The following is a 13,410-nucleotide window of genomic DNA, read 5'->3' on the forward strand; positions in this document are numbered from 1 at the left end:
CCCGCGGATCCTGAGGAATAAACCACCCACGTCTGTTGGGGCTGACGGAGATCCGGGAATGCTCCATTTGTGGCCACTTGCCATGTCAGGTGCTGAGCAGCCCGGGGAGGCCACCTGCCAGCCAGTGCCTGCCAGCAGACCACAATCAATCACTTCTTGAATAAATTTAAATACATGGAGCTTGGGATTGGATCGAAGGTAAAATCTGGTATCTACCTCGATTTCACAGGATTTATTTTCTGTTGCTTGCACTGGCTGTCAATAATGTCACCATTGTTTTTTCAGTCATTTACTGTCTGCACCCTATTTTTAGCTTTCTCATGTTAATGGATTGCCTAACACTGATGTCAAGCCAGTCGACTCATAATTTTTTGGTTTTAACCTTTTAAAATATAAACCAAACTTGTACCTTTTCCCATCTTCTGGCACTTCCCAAAAATACCAAGATGTGTCAAAAGTTGACTCAGAGCTCAGTAAGCTCCCTGTGTCATTTTCATAGCATTGACAAAAATAAAAACAAAACAAAACAAAACAAAACAAGGATAAGATAAAAGGGGCTAACGGAGTGGTAACCCCCCTTCTTCCCCCTGCACCTCACATTAGCACGGGTCATATTCTGGATTAGGTGATGGGACATCCCATCCGAGTCCTGCAACCAGCCTTGCAAGTTATCTTGGTGCTGCGGATTCAAAAAATGCGGAGTAGCTGCTGACAATAGGCAGTGCAGGATGAGAGGGACATCTGTTATGTTCTCTCTGGAAATGCTCCAGCCTCCCCTCTGCAACACAGAAAGCCCAGATGATGCCTCAGATGCATTTTGGTGCTTTTCAGCTTCGAAACTTTTTTAACGAGGCTGGATCAATTCGAAACAACCTGCTGTAGAAAGCAGAAGAGCATGCTCTTCATTGAGATAACAGCTTGCAGAGTAATAATATTGCCTCGCAAAGAATACTTGTTTCGGTGGGTAATTGTTTCCAGCTCTGTGCTGGTATCATCCCAGCAGGATTAGGCCCAGCGTGACTCCTGCCGCATTGGCCGCTGTTATCGCAGCGCACAGAGCGCTTTCCAGTAGATGCAGAGGCATTTAATCACCTAAGCGAGCACTTTCTCCACTCCACCAGTCAGCAAAGAGCCAATATCCGAACGCAGCCAGCACCCGTTCCCGGAACGACAGCTCGCTATCGCTCAGGCGAACGGCAGAGCGATGCGCGAGCCGCAGCAGAACACCTGCTGCAGATGTTGAAGCAGCAGTGCCCCCGTGCAACCCGAAACCCGGCGCAGCCTGCGCTCCCTTGGGCACGTTGCCTTCCCCTTCCCCAAGAAGCTGCACAAATCCAACCTTTTATTTTAGGGGAAGCCAAATAGTTTCCATTCACTTGCAGAGGGCCGACCGAGAGTCTCGGTGTTGAAAATACACACGCACCGTCTTTTGTCCGGCTAAAAGAAATATATGTACGCTGGCAGCATCAGGCAGCGCCCGGGCGCGTAGCTGGCATCTGCAAGGATGTGTTGCTCTTTCTTTCGGTTTTCCTCCCCCTTCCTTTCAATTACACCCACCACTTATATTTCGGATTCATTGACATTGCAGTCACTCCCGCGTGGGCACAGGCAAGCTAGTTTCCAATGAGCTAATTTGGCTCCAGCCAGCACTGCAGGCAGAGCAGCATGCGACTCGGTGCACTAGAAGCCGGGTAAATACTTCAGCAGCTTTCCCAACGTGGACTGCGGTGGGCTGCTGCGGCTCTCGGGGCACGAACGAGCCACGTTAAAGCCAGCTCAGGTCCAGGAGTGCTACACGACGGTGGTTTCGGGGCAGAGCGGTGGCACTCTGTGCCAGGGAAAGGCCAGGCACGCAGTAGATCAGGGGCGATGGGCTGAGGCAGACCCAGTGTGCAGATCTAACACGCAGAATCACAGGATGGTTTGGGTTGGAAGGGACCTCAAAGATCATCTAGTGCCAACTCCCCTGCCACGAGCAGGGACACCCTCCTCTGCGGGGAGTTTCAGTGTTTCGAGCACTCTCCCGATTGCTTGCGATGTGGGGAAAAAAAGGCAAAAAAGACGAAAAGCAGACTTTGCCCAGATGTATGAAAGCAGAGCGGCTAAAAAAGCCAGTGGAGTTGCGCGATGAGGCTTTCCCGAGGTTTGCAAACAGACTCACGCCCCGCCGGCTGCGGAGCGGCGAGCGCAGGGAGCTTCGGGGCTGGGACGGCTGCAGAGAGCGGCTGAGCACCGCAGGCCCCGCCGCCCCCTTCACCCGCAGGACGGGGCAAGCCCGCCCTTACCGGCGGGGCGACAGCAGCGGGGCCACTGCGGGTCCCCACCTCCCGGGGGTGAGCGGCCATGCAGGGAAGGAGGAGACCACCCCTCCTCATCCGCCCCCGCCTTGCGCGGGCGGTCGGGACGGAGCCAAGGCCCGGCTCCCGCTGCGGGACGCTCCCGCCCCTCCCGCTGCCCCCGGCCGGGCCCCGCGGGGGCGGGCACGGCGCGGGTGCCGCCCCGGGAGGCGGTGGCGGCGGCGGCCCCGCCTCTCCCGGCGGAGGGGGCGGGAGCTCCCGCCGAGCTACTACTACCGCCGGCGGGGCGGGGGGCAGCGGCGGGACGTGCGGTGAGCGCCGGGGCTCGGAGCGGAGCGGAGCGGCGGGCGGGCGGGCGGGCGGGCAGCGGCGGTGCCCCGCGGAGGAAGGCGGGAGGAGGAGGAAGAGGAGGAGGAGAAGGAGGAAGGGCGCCGGGGTCCGCCTGACCGAGCGTGCCGTGTCGGCTCTGTCCGCAGGGTGCCCTGCAGCCGCCGCGCTCCGTCGTCCCCTGGCGCGGAGCCGCGGGGCGTCGCCGGCGTCCCCGCGGGCTTCCATGAGGCGCGGGCGGGCAGCGCCCCGCGCCCGCTCCCCCGGCCCCGGCCCGCGCTGAGATGGGGGGCAGCCTGGGCTGCCACCGCTCCATCCCCCGCGACCCGGCGGACCTGTGCCACAGCCGCAAGTTCAGCGCCGCCTGCAACTTCAGCAACATCCTCGTCAACCAGGAGAGGCTCAACATCAACACGGCCACGGAGGAGGAGCTGATGACCCTCCCCGGGGTCACCCGGGTGGTGGCCCAGAACATCGTGGAGTACCGGGAGTACATCGGCGGCTTCAAGAAAGTGGAGGACCTGGCGCTGGTGAGCGGGGTGGGGGCGGCCAAGCTGGAGCAGGTGAAGTTCGAGATCTGCGTGAGCAGCAAGGGCAGCTCGGCGCAGCACTCGCCCAGCTCCCTGCGCAAGGACCCGGCCTCCGAGCACCACCTCTCCGCCACCAAGATCAACATCAACACCGCCACCCCGGCCCAGCTCATGAGCATCCGCGGCGTCACCGAGAAGATCGCCAACAGCATCGTGGACTACCGGAAAGAGCACGGGCCCTTCAAAAGTATCGAGGACCTGGTGAGGATGGACTGCATCAATTCTTCTTTTCTGGACAAAATCAGGCATCAGATTTTTGCGGAGCGGTCCCGGCCCCCTTCGACGAACACCAACGGTGGCCTCAACTTCACCGCCAAGCCTCACCCCAGCCCCACGTCTCTGAGCCTCCAGAGCGAGGACTTGGACTTTCCTCCTGGGGGTCCAACCCAGATCATAGCCACTCGCCCCTCCGTGGAGATGTTTGGAGGGGTGAGAGACGGCAGACCAGTCCTCAGGGTGGCTACCTGGAACCTGCAAAGCTGCTCCATCGAGAAAGCCAACAACCCGGGCGTGCGGGAGGTCATCTGCATGACGCTGCTGGAGAACAGGTAAGAGGTGGCATCTGACCTGCAGGCCCAGCTCCATGCAGGACTGTAGGTTAATGCCTTTGGGTTTTGGACACTCAAGAGTCCTGTTGTGATCCTTCCCAGGATTATTAAAGTTTCCCACTTTGTGCATGGAACCCTAGTTAAGTCTTAACACTGGGACTGTAGTGACTGTCCCTTCTAGAGCTGCTATAGTCCTTGAAAGGTGGTGGGTCTCCTGATGAGGTGTGTGTGTGTACACACATCTGTGTGGGGAAGACTGAGCTGTTACAGTAGGGCACATTGGGCCTCTTAATGGTTGGTCAAGGACTGTTTCTCTGTTGAGAGCCTTTTGAACAAGTCACGGAGGACTGTCTGTCCTGCCAGAAGCTGGGGGACCATAGCCGGGGGAGGGATGCTCTGTGTGTACCTTGTTTCTTACGGTGTTTCCCAGAGCATCCTACTGCCCCTTTGGGAGGCAGGATGCAGCGCTACATCTGCCTCTCTCAGAGCTGCCAAGCTGAGACCTGCCAGTGCCTCTTCTCCAGAAAGTCTCGTTTGGGTGGTGACCTCCTTAACGTCAGCATTAGCGCTGAAGTCTGCTCTCCCTCGGATCTGCTCCTCAAATCAAAAAGGCTTGAGAGCACGGTCAGGATGGTTTGGGCTGCGTAACAAGCGCGGAATGCCATGGCATGTCCTGCAGGGGTGACACAGCTCGTTAACGAGCTGAGCTGGAGGGACTGCTCATCCTTGGGGGTGCAGGTCATGGGGCAGCTGCCTGGGGAGGCTCTGCTGTCCCCGTGCCAGGTGGGTCCCTGATTTCCCTGGGCTAGTGGGCATGGAGCAAGGTCTGTTTGTTGTGTGGTCAGGTGGGATGGTGCTTCTGATGTAGATGGCTGAGAAGCTGAGAGATGTATTTTATTTATTTGGGGTTTTTGGAGTAAGGTAATCAGGCAACAGTGCTGAGAAGGTCTCCCTTGCTAAACTTCCTTCTTGATACAGAAGCGCAAGAATGCAATAAGGATTTTGAAATAACTCTCACCCTTTCCTCTCCACACGTGAAATCCGTCCCGGCTGGTCTGGCACATAGTTTACAGCACTGGGAAACTAACTTGCCTCTCTGGCTGCTCTTCAGACTTCCAGCTGGGAATGAATAGGGGCAGGGGGCTCGTGGACTTTCCGTGGAGCGGATGTTGTGGGGAGGGGAAGCGCTGATGAACCGTTATCTCTGGCAGCACTGAGAGCTCTGTGCTTTTTCCAGTAATGTGCTGAATAATGGCTCTTGGTGTGGTGCTGGAGGTCAGGCACACGAGAAGGAGGTGACAGTGGTGTCCTGCGCTGCGGTACGGTGTTTGTGGTCAGGGATAACTCAGCCGTGTGCTGCTCGGGAGCCCGATGCTCCCACGTAGGAAACATCTGTCCTCTTGCAGCCGTCGCTGCCTGATGGCCAAAATGGAGATGATAGCCCAGGGGGGTGTTCAGGTGTCTTTCTGATGGCTTCAGCCCAACGTCTTACAGGGTTCCTCGACTGCTCAGCTAGTTCGGGTCGCCTGTGCTTCCCCCCGCCGCTGCCGCTGCTCCCGTTCTTCCGTGAGCAGTGGGTTGGCTGGAGCGGACCTTGGGATGAAGTCTGGAGAGGTTGGGCGTCAGGGTGAGGGACAGAGGCGGACAGACCTCCTGAGGGAAGAGACATCTCTGATTATCACTAGTCTCAGGATTATTCTAGAATCCAGTTATGGAAGAAAAGTGACTTTGGAGACTTATTTTTTAATTTATTTACATATATATATGGTGTTTTTTTAAGGAGACCTCATCCAGTAAAGTGTTAACTGTCTGTCACTTCTACATCTTTATCATTTTGGGGGAAAACAAACAAACTGGAAACAAACCCAAAACAGTCCACCTATTAAAAAAGTAGGCAGAGAGGGTGACTTAAACCTGTGCTAGCCCAGGCTGGCTGCTGTGTGTGCAGAGCATGGCCCTAGCAGTTCGTTTTGCTTTGGCTTTTAAATTACAGGGTACTTTGTTTCTGTCCAGTTTAGCAACCAGGTACTCGACTGTACTGGGTGGTGTGAAAGGTCTCTCTGATACTCTAAAGTTTAAAAGGAGCCTGATTATTACTTGTTTTTGTTCCGTTTATTGCACGTATCTGTGCCATCAATCACACAGGGAGAGTACGATGCAATTGTTTTCTGTACTTGATCCTATTTGTGATAACGTGAGAAACTGGAAAGAAATGAGGGTAATGTGCATCCACGGACAAGCCTGCAAGACTTTCCTGGGAAAGTAAATGTGGGAACAAAATAAAATAAAAAAAAAAATTGGCACGATGCAGGAAAAAAGTATACATTGGGAAAAGTCATACTCAGCAAGCACCTCAGGGAGGAATTTCCTCTTGCTTTTGCTAGCCTTGCTGAGGTCAGTGGAGCTTTGCAGCTGTAAAACAGCATCAGCTGAGGCCAGAAACTGCCTTATTTCTGTGTGTGAGCTCCGTGGTCTCCCTCCTGGCTCTGGTCGTGGACCCTAGGAACTAATAAAACACCTTGCAAACTAATCTTTGCCTGGGTAGATCAACCTCAGTTGATAATCAACTGGAGAAATTAATCTCTTGCTTCTGCACGCAAGAATACACTGGTGCATGGGGCTCACCAGCACTTCAGCCTCATGAAATCCATGGGTTGTGTTTTCAAGGTGCTCTGTGTGCTCAGGAGGTGTCCCACACGTGTTGCTAAAGTCTCCAACTGTGACCCAAGCTGTTGCCTGGTAAATCTGAAGGCTATTTCAGCTCTGGGGCCCCCAACATCAGAAGAACATGTAGCTTTTGGAGCAGGTCCAGAGGAGGGTCACGAAGATGATGCAAGGTCTCGAGCACCTCTGCTATGGAGACAGGCTGAGAGAGTTGGGGCTGTTCAGCCTGGAGAAGAGAAGGCTCTGGGGTGATCTTATTGCAGCCTTCCAGTACTTAAAGGGGGCCTACAGGAAAGCTGGAGAGGGGCTTTTGACAAGGGCATGTAGTGATAGGACAAGGGGCAATGGATTTAAACTAAAAGAGGGGAGATTTAGATTAGAGATAAGGAAGAAATTTTTTACAATGAGGGTGGTGAGGCACTGGAACCAGGTTGCCCGGAGAAGTTGTGGCTGCCCCATCTCTGGAAGTGCTCAAGGCCAGGTTGGATGGGGCTTTGGGCAACCTGGTGTAGTGGAGGGTGTCCCTGCCCATGGCAGGGGGGTTGGAACTAGATGATCTTTAAGGTCGCTTCCAACCCAACCCATTCTGTGATTTAGTCCGACAGTAGGCAGATGCTCTCACGAGCTAAGCTGATGGACACCTGCTTGCTCATGCACTTTGTGCACAGCTGCCCTCACGTATGCATGTGTGCTCCTGCGTGCTGGTCCCTCATAGTCCGGGATGGTCTCAGGTAGTCTGGGGGGATCTCAGGAGCTGGAGCACTGCCTTGTCGCAGTGCTCCTCTTGGAGGACTTGCCTCACCTAGCTTTTAAAGTTCAGGAATAAAGCACAGCAAGTCAAGAGGACTGTATTAAAACTGTGTAAAGAGCAGTAAAGAATCTTAATCTGAGATCTTGGGGACTTTCATGCCAATTGAAAGACTGGTTTGGGTTTTTTTGGGGGGTTGGTTGGTTTTTTTTTTTTCATAACCAGTTTACAGCAAGTAGCTTCAAGACTCCTTGGGCGTTAACAACAGAGAAGATTACTACTCATTTCCAGGTGAGGCTAGAAGATGAAGGTCCTCCTGTCTTCCAGCCTTGCATAGCTTTTGCATTGAGGGAACAGTTGTGCAGGAAGGAAAAAGGGCAGTGCCTTCATTCAAAACAAACAAAAAGCAAGAAAATGTCATCATATAGAGTAATCTGTTGAAAGGAGGAGCAAAAAAAACCCAACAACCCAAAACCTCCACGCTCATGCCCAGAAGTGCTAAATTTCTGACGAGCAGCGAAGGGAACGCATACCAAATCAGTAAACATGACTACTACTGCTGACTTATTTTGAAATTCATCGCTGCAGTACAAACATAATGAAACACAGCAAGCTCCTCGCCCTCTTTCTCGTACTACAAGGCTCTATGTTTATCACGGGGTTTGGAATGGAGGAAGCGGGTGTTTTTGTTCAGAGGACTAGAGGGTAATTTTGGAAGAGATGAACGTGATGAAGGCGGGGCGAGTGCGGCACTTAATCGGATTAAAGTATCAAATGTGGGGTGAATTTGCCCAAACCTGCACCATTTCTTGCAGACGTGGTTCAGCAAATGTGGGATTGGTTGACAGGGGGTGAGAGCTGGCCTGTCTCTGCGGGTGCAGGTCATCCCTGCCAGCTGACCTCCGTGTCCTCCCTGTTCTCAGAGGGATGAAGAATCCAACAGCTGCTTCTCATCAGAAAAAGGACAATGTAGGCTTAGGGTAGCACAATCGAAACGGTGAGCAAGCTCAAGTCAAAGGCAGCAAGGGTTTCCGTGGGGAGGATAAGCAGCCCCAGTGGAGATGTTTCCTCTGGCCAAGGTTGATGGAGGTAGCCCAGAGCTGTCCCGTACCCCAGGTCCGTAGGGAAGGGCACTCTTTCCACTCCTCATCCATACCTGCCTCAGGCCTGTCCCTCCTGGCCGTAAACCGAGCTCGTGGCTCCCCCAGCACCCCGTGACCCTGTTACGTGCCCGGGTGGCCGCATCAAGAACCTTGACCCAGGCACCTGCAACACCGACCAGCACATGGAGCGTGCTGATGGGGCATCCTCTAGTGTAATCTCTGGCTTGAGAGTGTGCTGGTAGCCGAGGGCAGTGATCAGTTGTGCACCTTTCCTAGCATGGTTTGCAGTGGAGGTTTTCCAGCTGGTTTCCATTATGCTTTATAATGTTGAGTGGTAACTTTGGGAAGACCTCTTAATTATTTTTTTTTTAAATTTTTTTCCTTTGCAGTTGAGTAAATGAAAATTGTTAGAGGATCTGAAAACTAGAACTTGCACTCTCTCTCTCAAAAAAAATATTTAAAAAAAAAAAAAAAAGAGAGGGAGGAAGAGGGGATGTGTGGCAGGACGATGGTGGGGTACCAAGGTTGAGGCTCAGGTCCGTGGAGCCCAGCTCTGTTTCCTTCCAGATGTCAAACAGTTCAAGTTGCTCTTTCCCTCTGCTGCTTGCTTTTGGCATCTTCTTGGTGCGGTTTATGTCTTCCAGATGCAAAAAGTGTAAGTAATAAAGCTTAACACCTGTTGCCAAAATCACAGAGCCATAAAAGAGCCCAGCTTGGAAGGGGCCTCCAAAGATCATCTGGTCCCACCTTTGGAACCTCCAGCGATGGGGTCACTTCTGCAGCCCTGATTGACTGTTCTCACTGTAAAAATTTCTTTCTTACATGTCTGTAGAGTAACAAATACGAATACCAGTATCAGGTTTGTATTCGGTGCTGGTGAATTTTTTTTTTCTCCTCTTGGTTTAGTTTCCTGGACAGCAAGCCTCCGTGCTCACCCTCTAGGAACAGGCCAGCCCCTCTTCCTCCCCTGGCGTTGTCACCAGCCAGCTGTTTTGCTTAGGTAGAAGCCTAGAAGTGTCTTAAAAGTAAGAAGTTAACCTCAGTTTCCATGGCTCAGAGACCAAAATCGGTGTTCCTGCTGGGAGAAGAGTAGGTAGACCTCAGCCCAGAATTGCCTCCTGGGAGGCAGTGGGTGGACAGGCTGTCCCCAGGTCACCCTCAGTGTGCCACTGTACTCAGAAGCTTTTCTTCCTAGCCCTGTCTACCCGAGGTGGGTGTCCCAGGGGAGTAGGCACCCTCAGTGCATCCTCTTGTTCCCTGAAAAAAAAGAGCAAGCTCCTGGACCACCCTGCAGAGAACCCTCTTTCTATTAAGAGCTGAGGAAAAGCCATCCCGTTCCCGTCCCCGCACGTGGCGCTGGAGACAGGAGAAGCACTTTCCCATCGCTCCCCTACATTAAATAATAGGGTGAGGGCTTTGTTTTCCTCTCCAGTCCCTTAGTCTGGACTGAGAAGTGGGGTCGTTGCAATGATGGTGGTAAAGGATTGCACACACATCCCCCTTCGCACGGCCGGACATCATAGTAGCGTATCGTAGTAGTAGCAATGGTTGTAGTTACGTGTACGTGTACTTGCACTTCAGAGGCTCAGCACCAGCCTGTGTTTCTTATTTCTACTCCGTTGCTGGCCTGGCAAAGCCCTGAGGTGCGTCTGGTTTATGTCTCTTTATTCAGCCACTTTGGTTTTTCTCCCTGGGATTGATCCTAGGCTGGCTGGAGCCTTGCCAAGAATAATTCCCCTGCAAGAAAAGATGAGGAAAAAGGGCCTGGCTCGAGTAACCTGACTGTGCTAATAAGTCTGAAAGGGCAAAAGAACAAAAACACTCTCTTCTCCTTATGTAATAGGGAGGAAATCCTGCCTCCTGTGACCTCGGGAAAAACTTGAGAAAAAAGGAATTTTTTAGATGGTATCTTCTGTGTGCACTTCACAAGGGGGTTTTTATGGGCAATAGAAATACAGATGCGTGTAAAGCTGCCGTTAATTTGTACCTTCTGATACCTCTGAGGACAAAAAAAAAATGGGGTGATGGAAGAGTTGTTGTGTTTGGGGTTTTTTTTTGGTTGTTTTAGGGTGGTTTTTTGGCCTCCACCTGTATGAGATCAACGTGATTTTATTTGTGGGAGACTGAAACTGCCTTCTGCATTCTGGCAGGGGAAAGCAGCAAGATCTTCTCGGGTCAGACACTGAGGTACGTCGTTTTCCAGTGAAATGAAACTCGACTGATTTACTCCTGTTCAGGATTTGGCCTGTTCCTTTGTCCATGTCAAATCACATGAAGGTCTGGGGAGCTCACAACCATGTCCCTGGGGGTTAGGGCTCCTCTGCAGTACTGCTCCTGTCTCAGGTGGGATCCCAGCCCCTTTCAGGACTGCTGCTGGGGGAACAGGTGATGTCAATTAACTGAATTAAATTAATTAAATTCCACTTCCAAACCTTTGCTTCATATGGATGCAGTACTGAGAGCCTGGATATGGGCATTGCCTGCTCCTCCCTTAGGAGGTGAGTCACTACCTCCAGGTAATTTGCAACTCTGGAATCTTTGCAGAAGAGATCAAAAGCAATGGGTGGACTTACAGCAAGGTCATGAAGGATGTGCACCATTCCTGTGTCCAGACTCTTGGGGAAGGCATCCGGAGCCACGTGCTCCACAGGAGATCTCAGAGGTGGATGCACTGAGTATTCTGATCCTGCTTGTTCTCAGTCAATAGCTGCAGATCCGGTGGGTTTGCCACAACCTCCACAGCTTTCCTCCCTTGGACGTGACACAGGAATGTTGGACAGGGCCTTGAAATCATCCTTGAGTAACCTTTCCAGGGATTTTCTCTTTTAAAACGAGATCTAGGCATCTTGTTGACTTTGAACAACTGCCTCAGTGTGTTCCTTGAACATCTGAGAGGCTGCATCTAACCAACCATTTTTATCTGCTTTAAAATCGAGAATGTGGCTGGAAAAACGTTGTAGTCAATGACCAGTTTATCTATATAAAATAAACCTTATTTTTTCTCTTTTTTAAAATTACAGTCATACCCTGCCACTATTACTTGTGCCATAAAGCCTGACTAAAACGGAACAGGTCAGTGGGGAAAGTGTTTGTTTGTATATTTATTTTTTTTTTCCTCCCCAACACGTGTACTTGATCCATCTGGCAGCACTTCAGCCGCATAGTTTCAATCCATGCCTTCTGGGCGGCTCTGCACATTTATTTCATGCCTCTGGATTCCTGTTGCAGATCGCAGGTATTTTGGTAAAACCGGAGCTGCCGGATTACTCCTGCGGGGTTTGCTCTGTTCCACGCGGTGAAGATGAAACGAGTTGGCTGATTCGATTAGATCTAAGGAAGAAATTTTTCACTCTGAGGGTGGTGAGGCACTGGAACAGGTTGCCCGGAGAAGTTGTAGATGCCCCATCCCTGGAAGTGTTCAAGGCCAGGTTGGATGAGGCTTTGAGCAACCTGGTGTAGTGGAGGGTGTCCCTGCCCATGGCAGGGGGGTTGGAACTGGCTGATCTTTGAGGTCCCTTCCAACCCAAACCATCCTGTGATTCTGTGATTTACGGTTGTAAATTCATGAATTAGTAAGCGATGCGTTACTGCCTGCTCCTAAATCACAACCAGGGGCCACGAGGCTATAACCTCATCCTGCGTCTGTAGAAGACAGACTGGGAATCTACACGTAGGACTCCGTCCTGTAAAGAGAAATCTTTAATGCTCTGTGATTCTTCTGCGGTTTGGGAGCTCACAGTACAGCTGCAGGAGGGGTGATTGTCTAGCTTTGGCTTTAAAAAGAGCAATAGAATCATAGATTCCAGGAACAATAGGACTGTTCCTGAAGGCAAAAGATGCTGTTGCTGTTCTTACCAGGAAAGAAAGTCCAAGGGACTACAAATACGGGAATTAATTGCTCCAAGTTCCTGAGAAGGTGCGAGCGGAAACTCGGTCAGTCCCTCTAATTCAGAGGAAAACACTGTCCCTGCAACCAAGTGCTGGTGTGGCTCACTGTGAACGTGGATCTCCAGCTCTGTTAAGCAGGGACATTCAAGAAATAATCTGGTTTTACAGCTTTAGCTGCACCCTTCTCGATGGAGCTGGGCTTCAGCGTGTGTCCTACAGCTGCGTTGTTAGGAGGACCCTGCTGCTTCAGTCCCTAATTAGCGTTTCTCTGAGAGTCTTGCCCAAATAACGATTTGGAGGCTTGGCTGGATGAGCAGAGACGACTTGATAGGACACAGATTACAGTGTGCATGTAACTTATTTTTTAAGTCGCATTGTTCTTCGTTGCCGCGCGGGTGTAAGCTGACAGTCGGAGGCACGGTGTCCTTACTGAAATAATTACAGTACGCTCCAGTAATCTCTCAGCGCTGTTCTGTGGTGTGGTGGTGGAGACAAGGACTGTGGCACATTATTAATAACAGTGCTTAAAAATAGGAACTCAATAGCTTCTTCATTTTATAGAATAAGAGAATTAGTGCTTCCAGATTTTTTTTTTTTTTTATTGAGTATTTTACATGGGGGACTTTGCTTCAATAGTAGCTGGCGATGCCCACCTATTTATTGGAGAATAAAAGTGCTTCATGGCTTTGCTGAGGGGAGGCTGAGACCTCCTGAAGACTTCTTCTCCTGGGTTGGAGGTGTGGATGTGCTTTCCACCAGGCTTTGATCTGGTCCCCCTCCCTCGTCCTGGGCCTGGGTAATTCACGGCGAGTTCTGAAATGCCCTGTAAGGTGCCAAGAATGAGGTGGGCATCGTGTCAGCAGTGGGTAAATAGCGAAGGGAACATGTAGCTGCAGTAAAAAAGATGTTTTCTGTTGAGAAGCAGTTTCATCTCACCCTCGGCATACGCAGTGTAGCCACGTCCAGCTCGAGCCATGTGGCATTTTCAAACGGCACGAGGCCAGCGAGTAAGAGAAATACATTTACCTGGCGTGTGCCCCAAGCTGAGCTGTGTATAAAAATATAATTTTTTTTTAAAGAAATTAATTCCTATGGAAAAATACATTCAGGGTGATTTTTGTCATCTGTGCTAAGGGTGGCCGGGAATAGCAGGGTTCCGGAGCGCGCTGTGTTTGCAGTGGGATATGTGCAGCCAGGCTGTGCGGAGCGGGTCGGAGCCCTTCTGCCTGGCGGTGCCTGGCACCT

The 13,410-nt window shown here is 51.6% G+C and overlaps 1 protein-coding gene across 2 annotated transcripts in view; it reads left to right on the plus strand.

The window, feature by feature from the left end:
• The first annotated feature begins 2,908 nt into the window (after positions 1-2,908).
• The window catches only part of EEPD1 (endonuclease/exonuclease/phosphatase family domain containing 1), a 64,870-nt gene continuing 54,368 nt past the window's right edge, over positions 2,909-13,410 (plus strand). For both annotated transcript variants that reach the window (XM_086614671.1, XM_086614672.1), the window contains exon 1: positions 2,909-3,762. In XM_086614671.1, the coding sequence (XP_086470797.1) occupies positions 2,909-3,762 (854 nt within the window). The remainder of the gene's footprint in view (positions 3,763-13,410) is intronic.

Source organism: Tauraco erythrolophus, chromosome 7, assembly GCF_009769465.1.
Source record: "Tauraco erythrolophus isolate bTauEry1 chromosome 7, bTauEry1.pri, whole genome shotgun sequence".
NCBI classification, from domain to species: Eukaryota; Metazoa; Chordata; class Aves; order Musophagiformes; family Musophagidae; genus Tauraco; species Tauraco erythrolophus.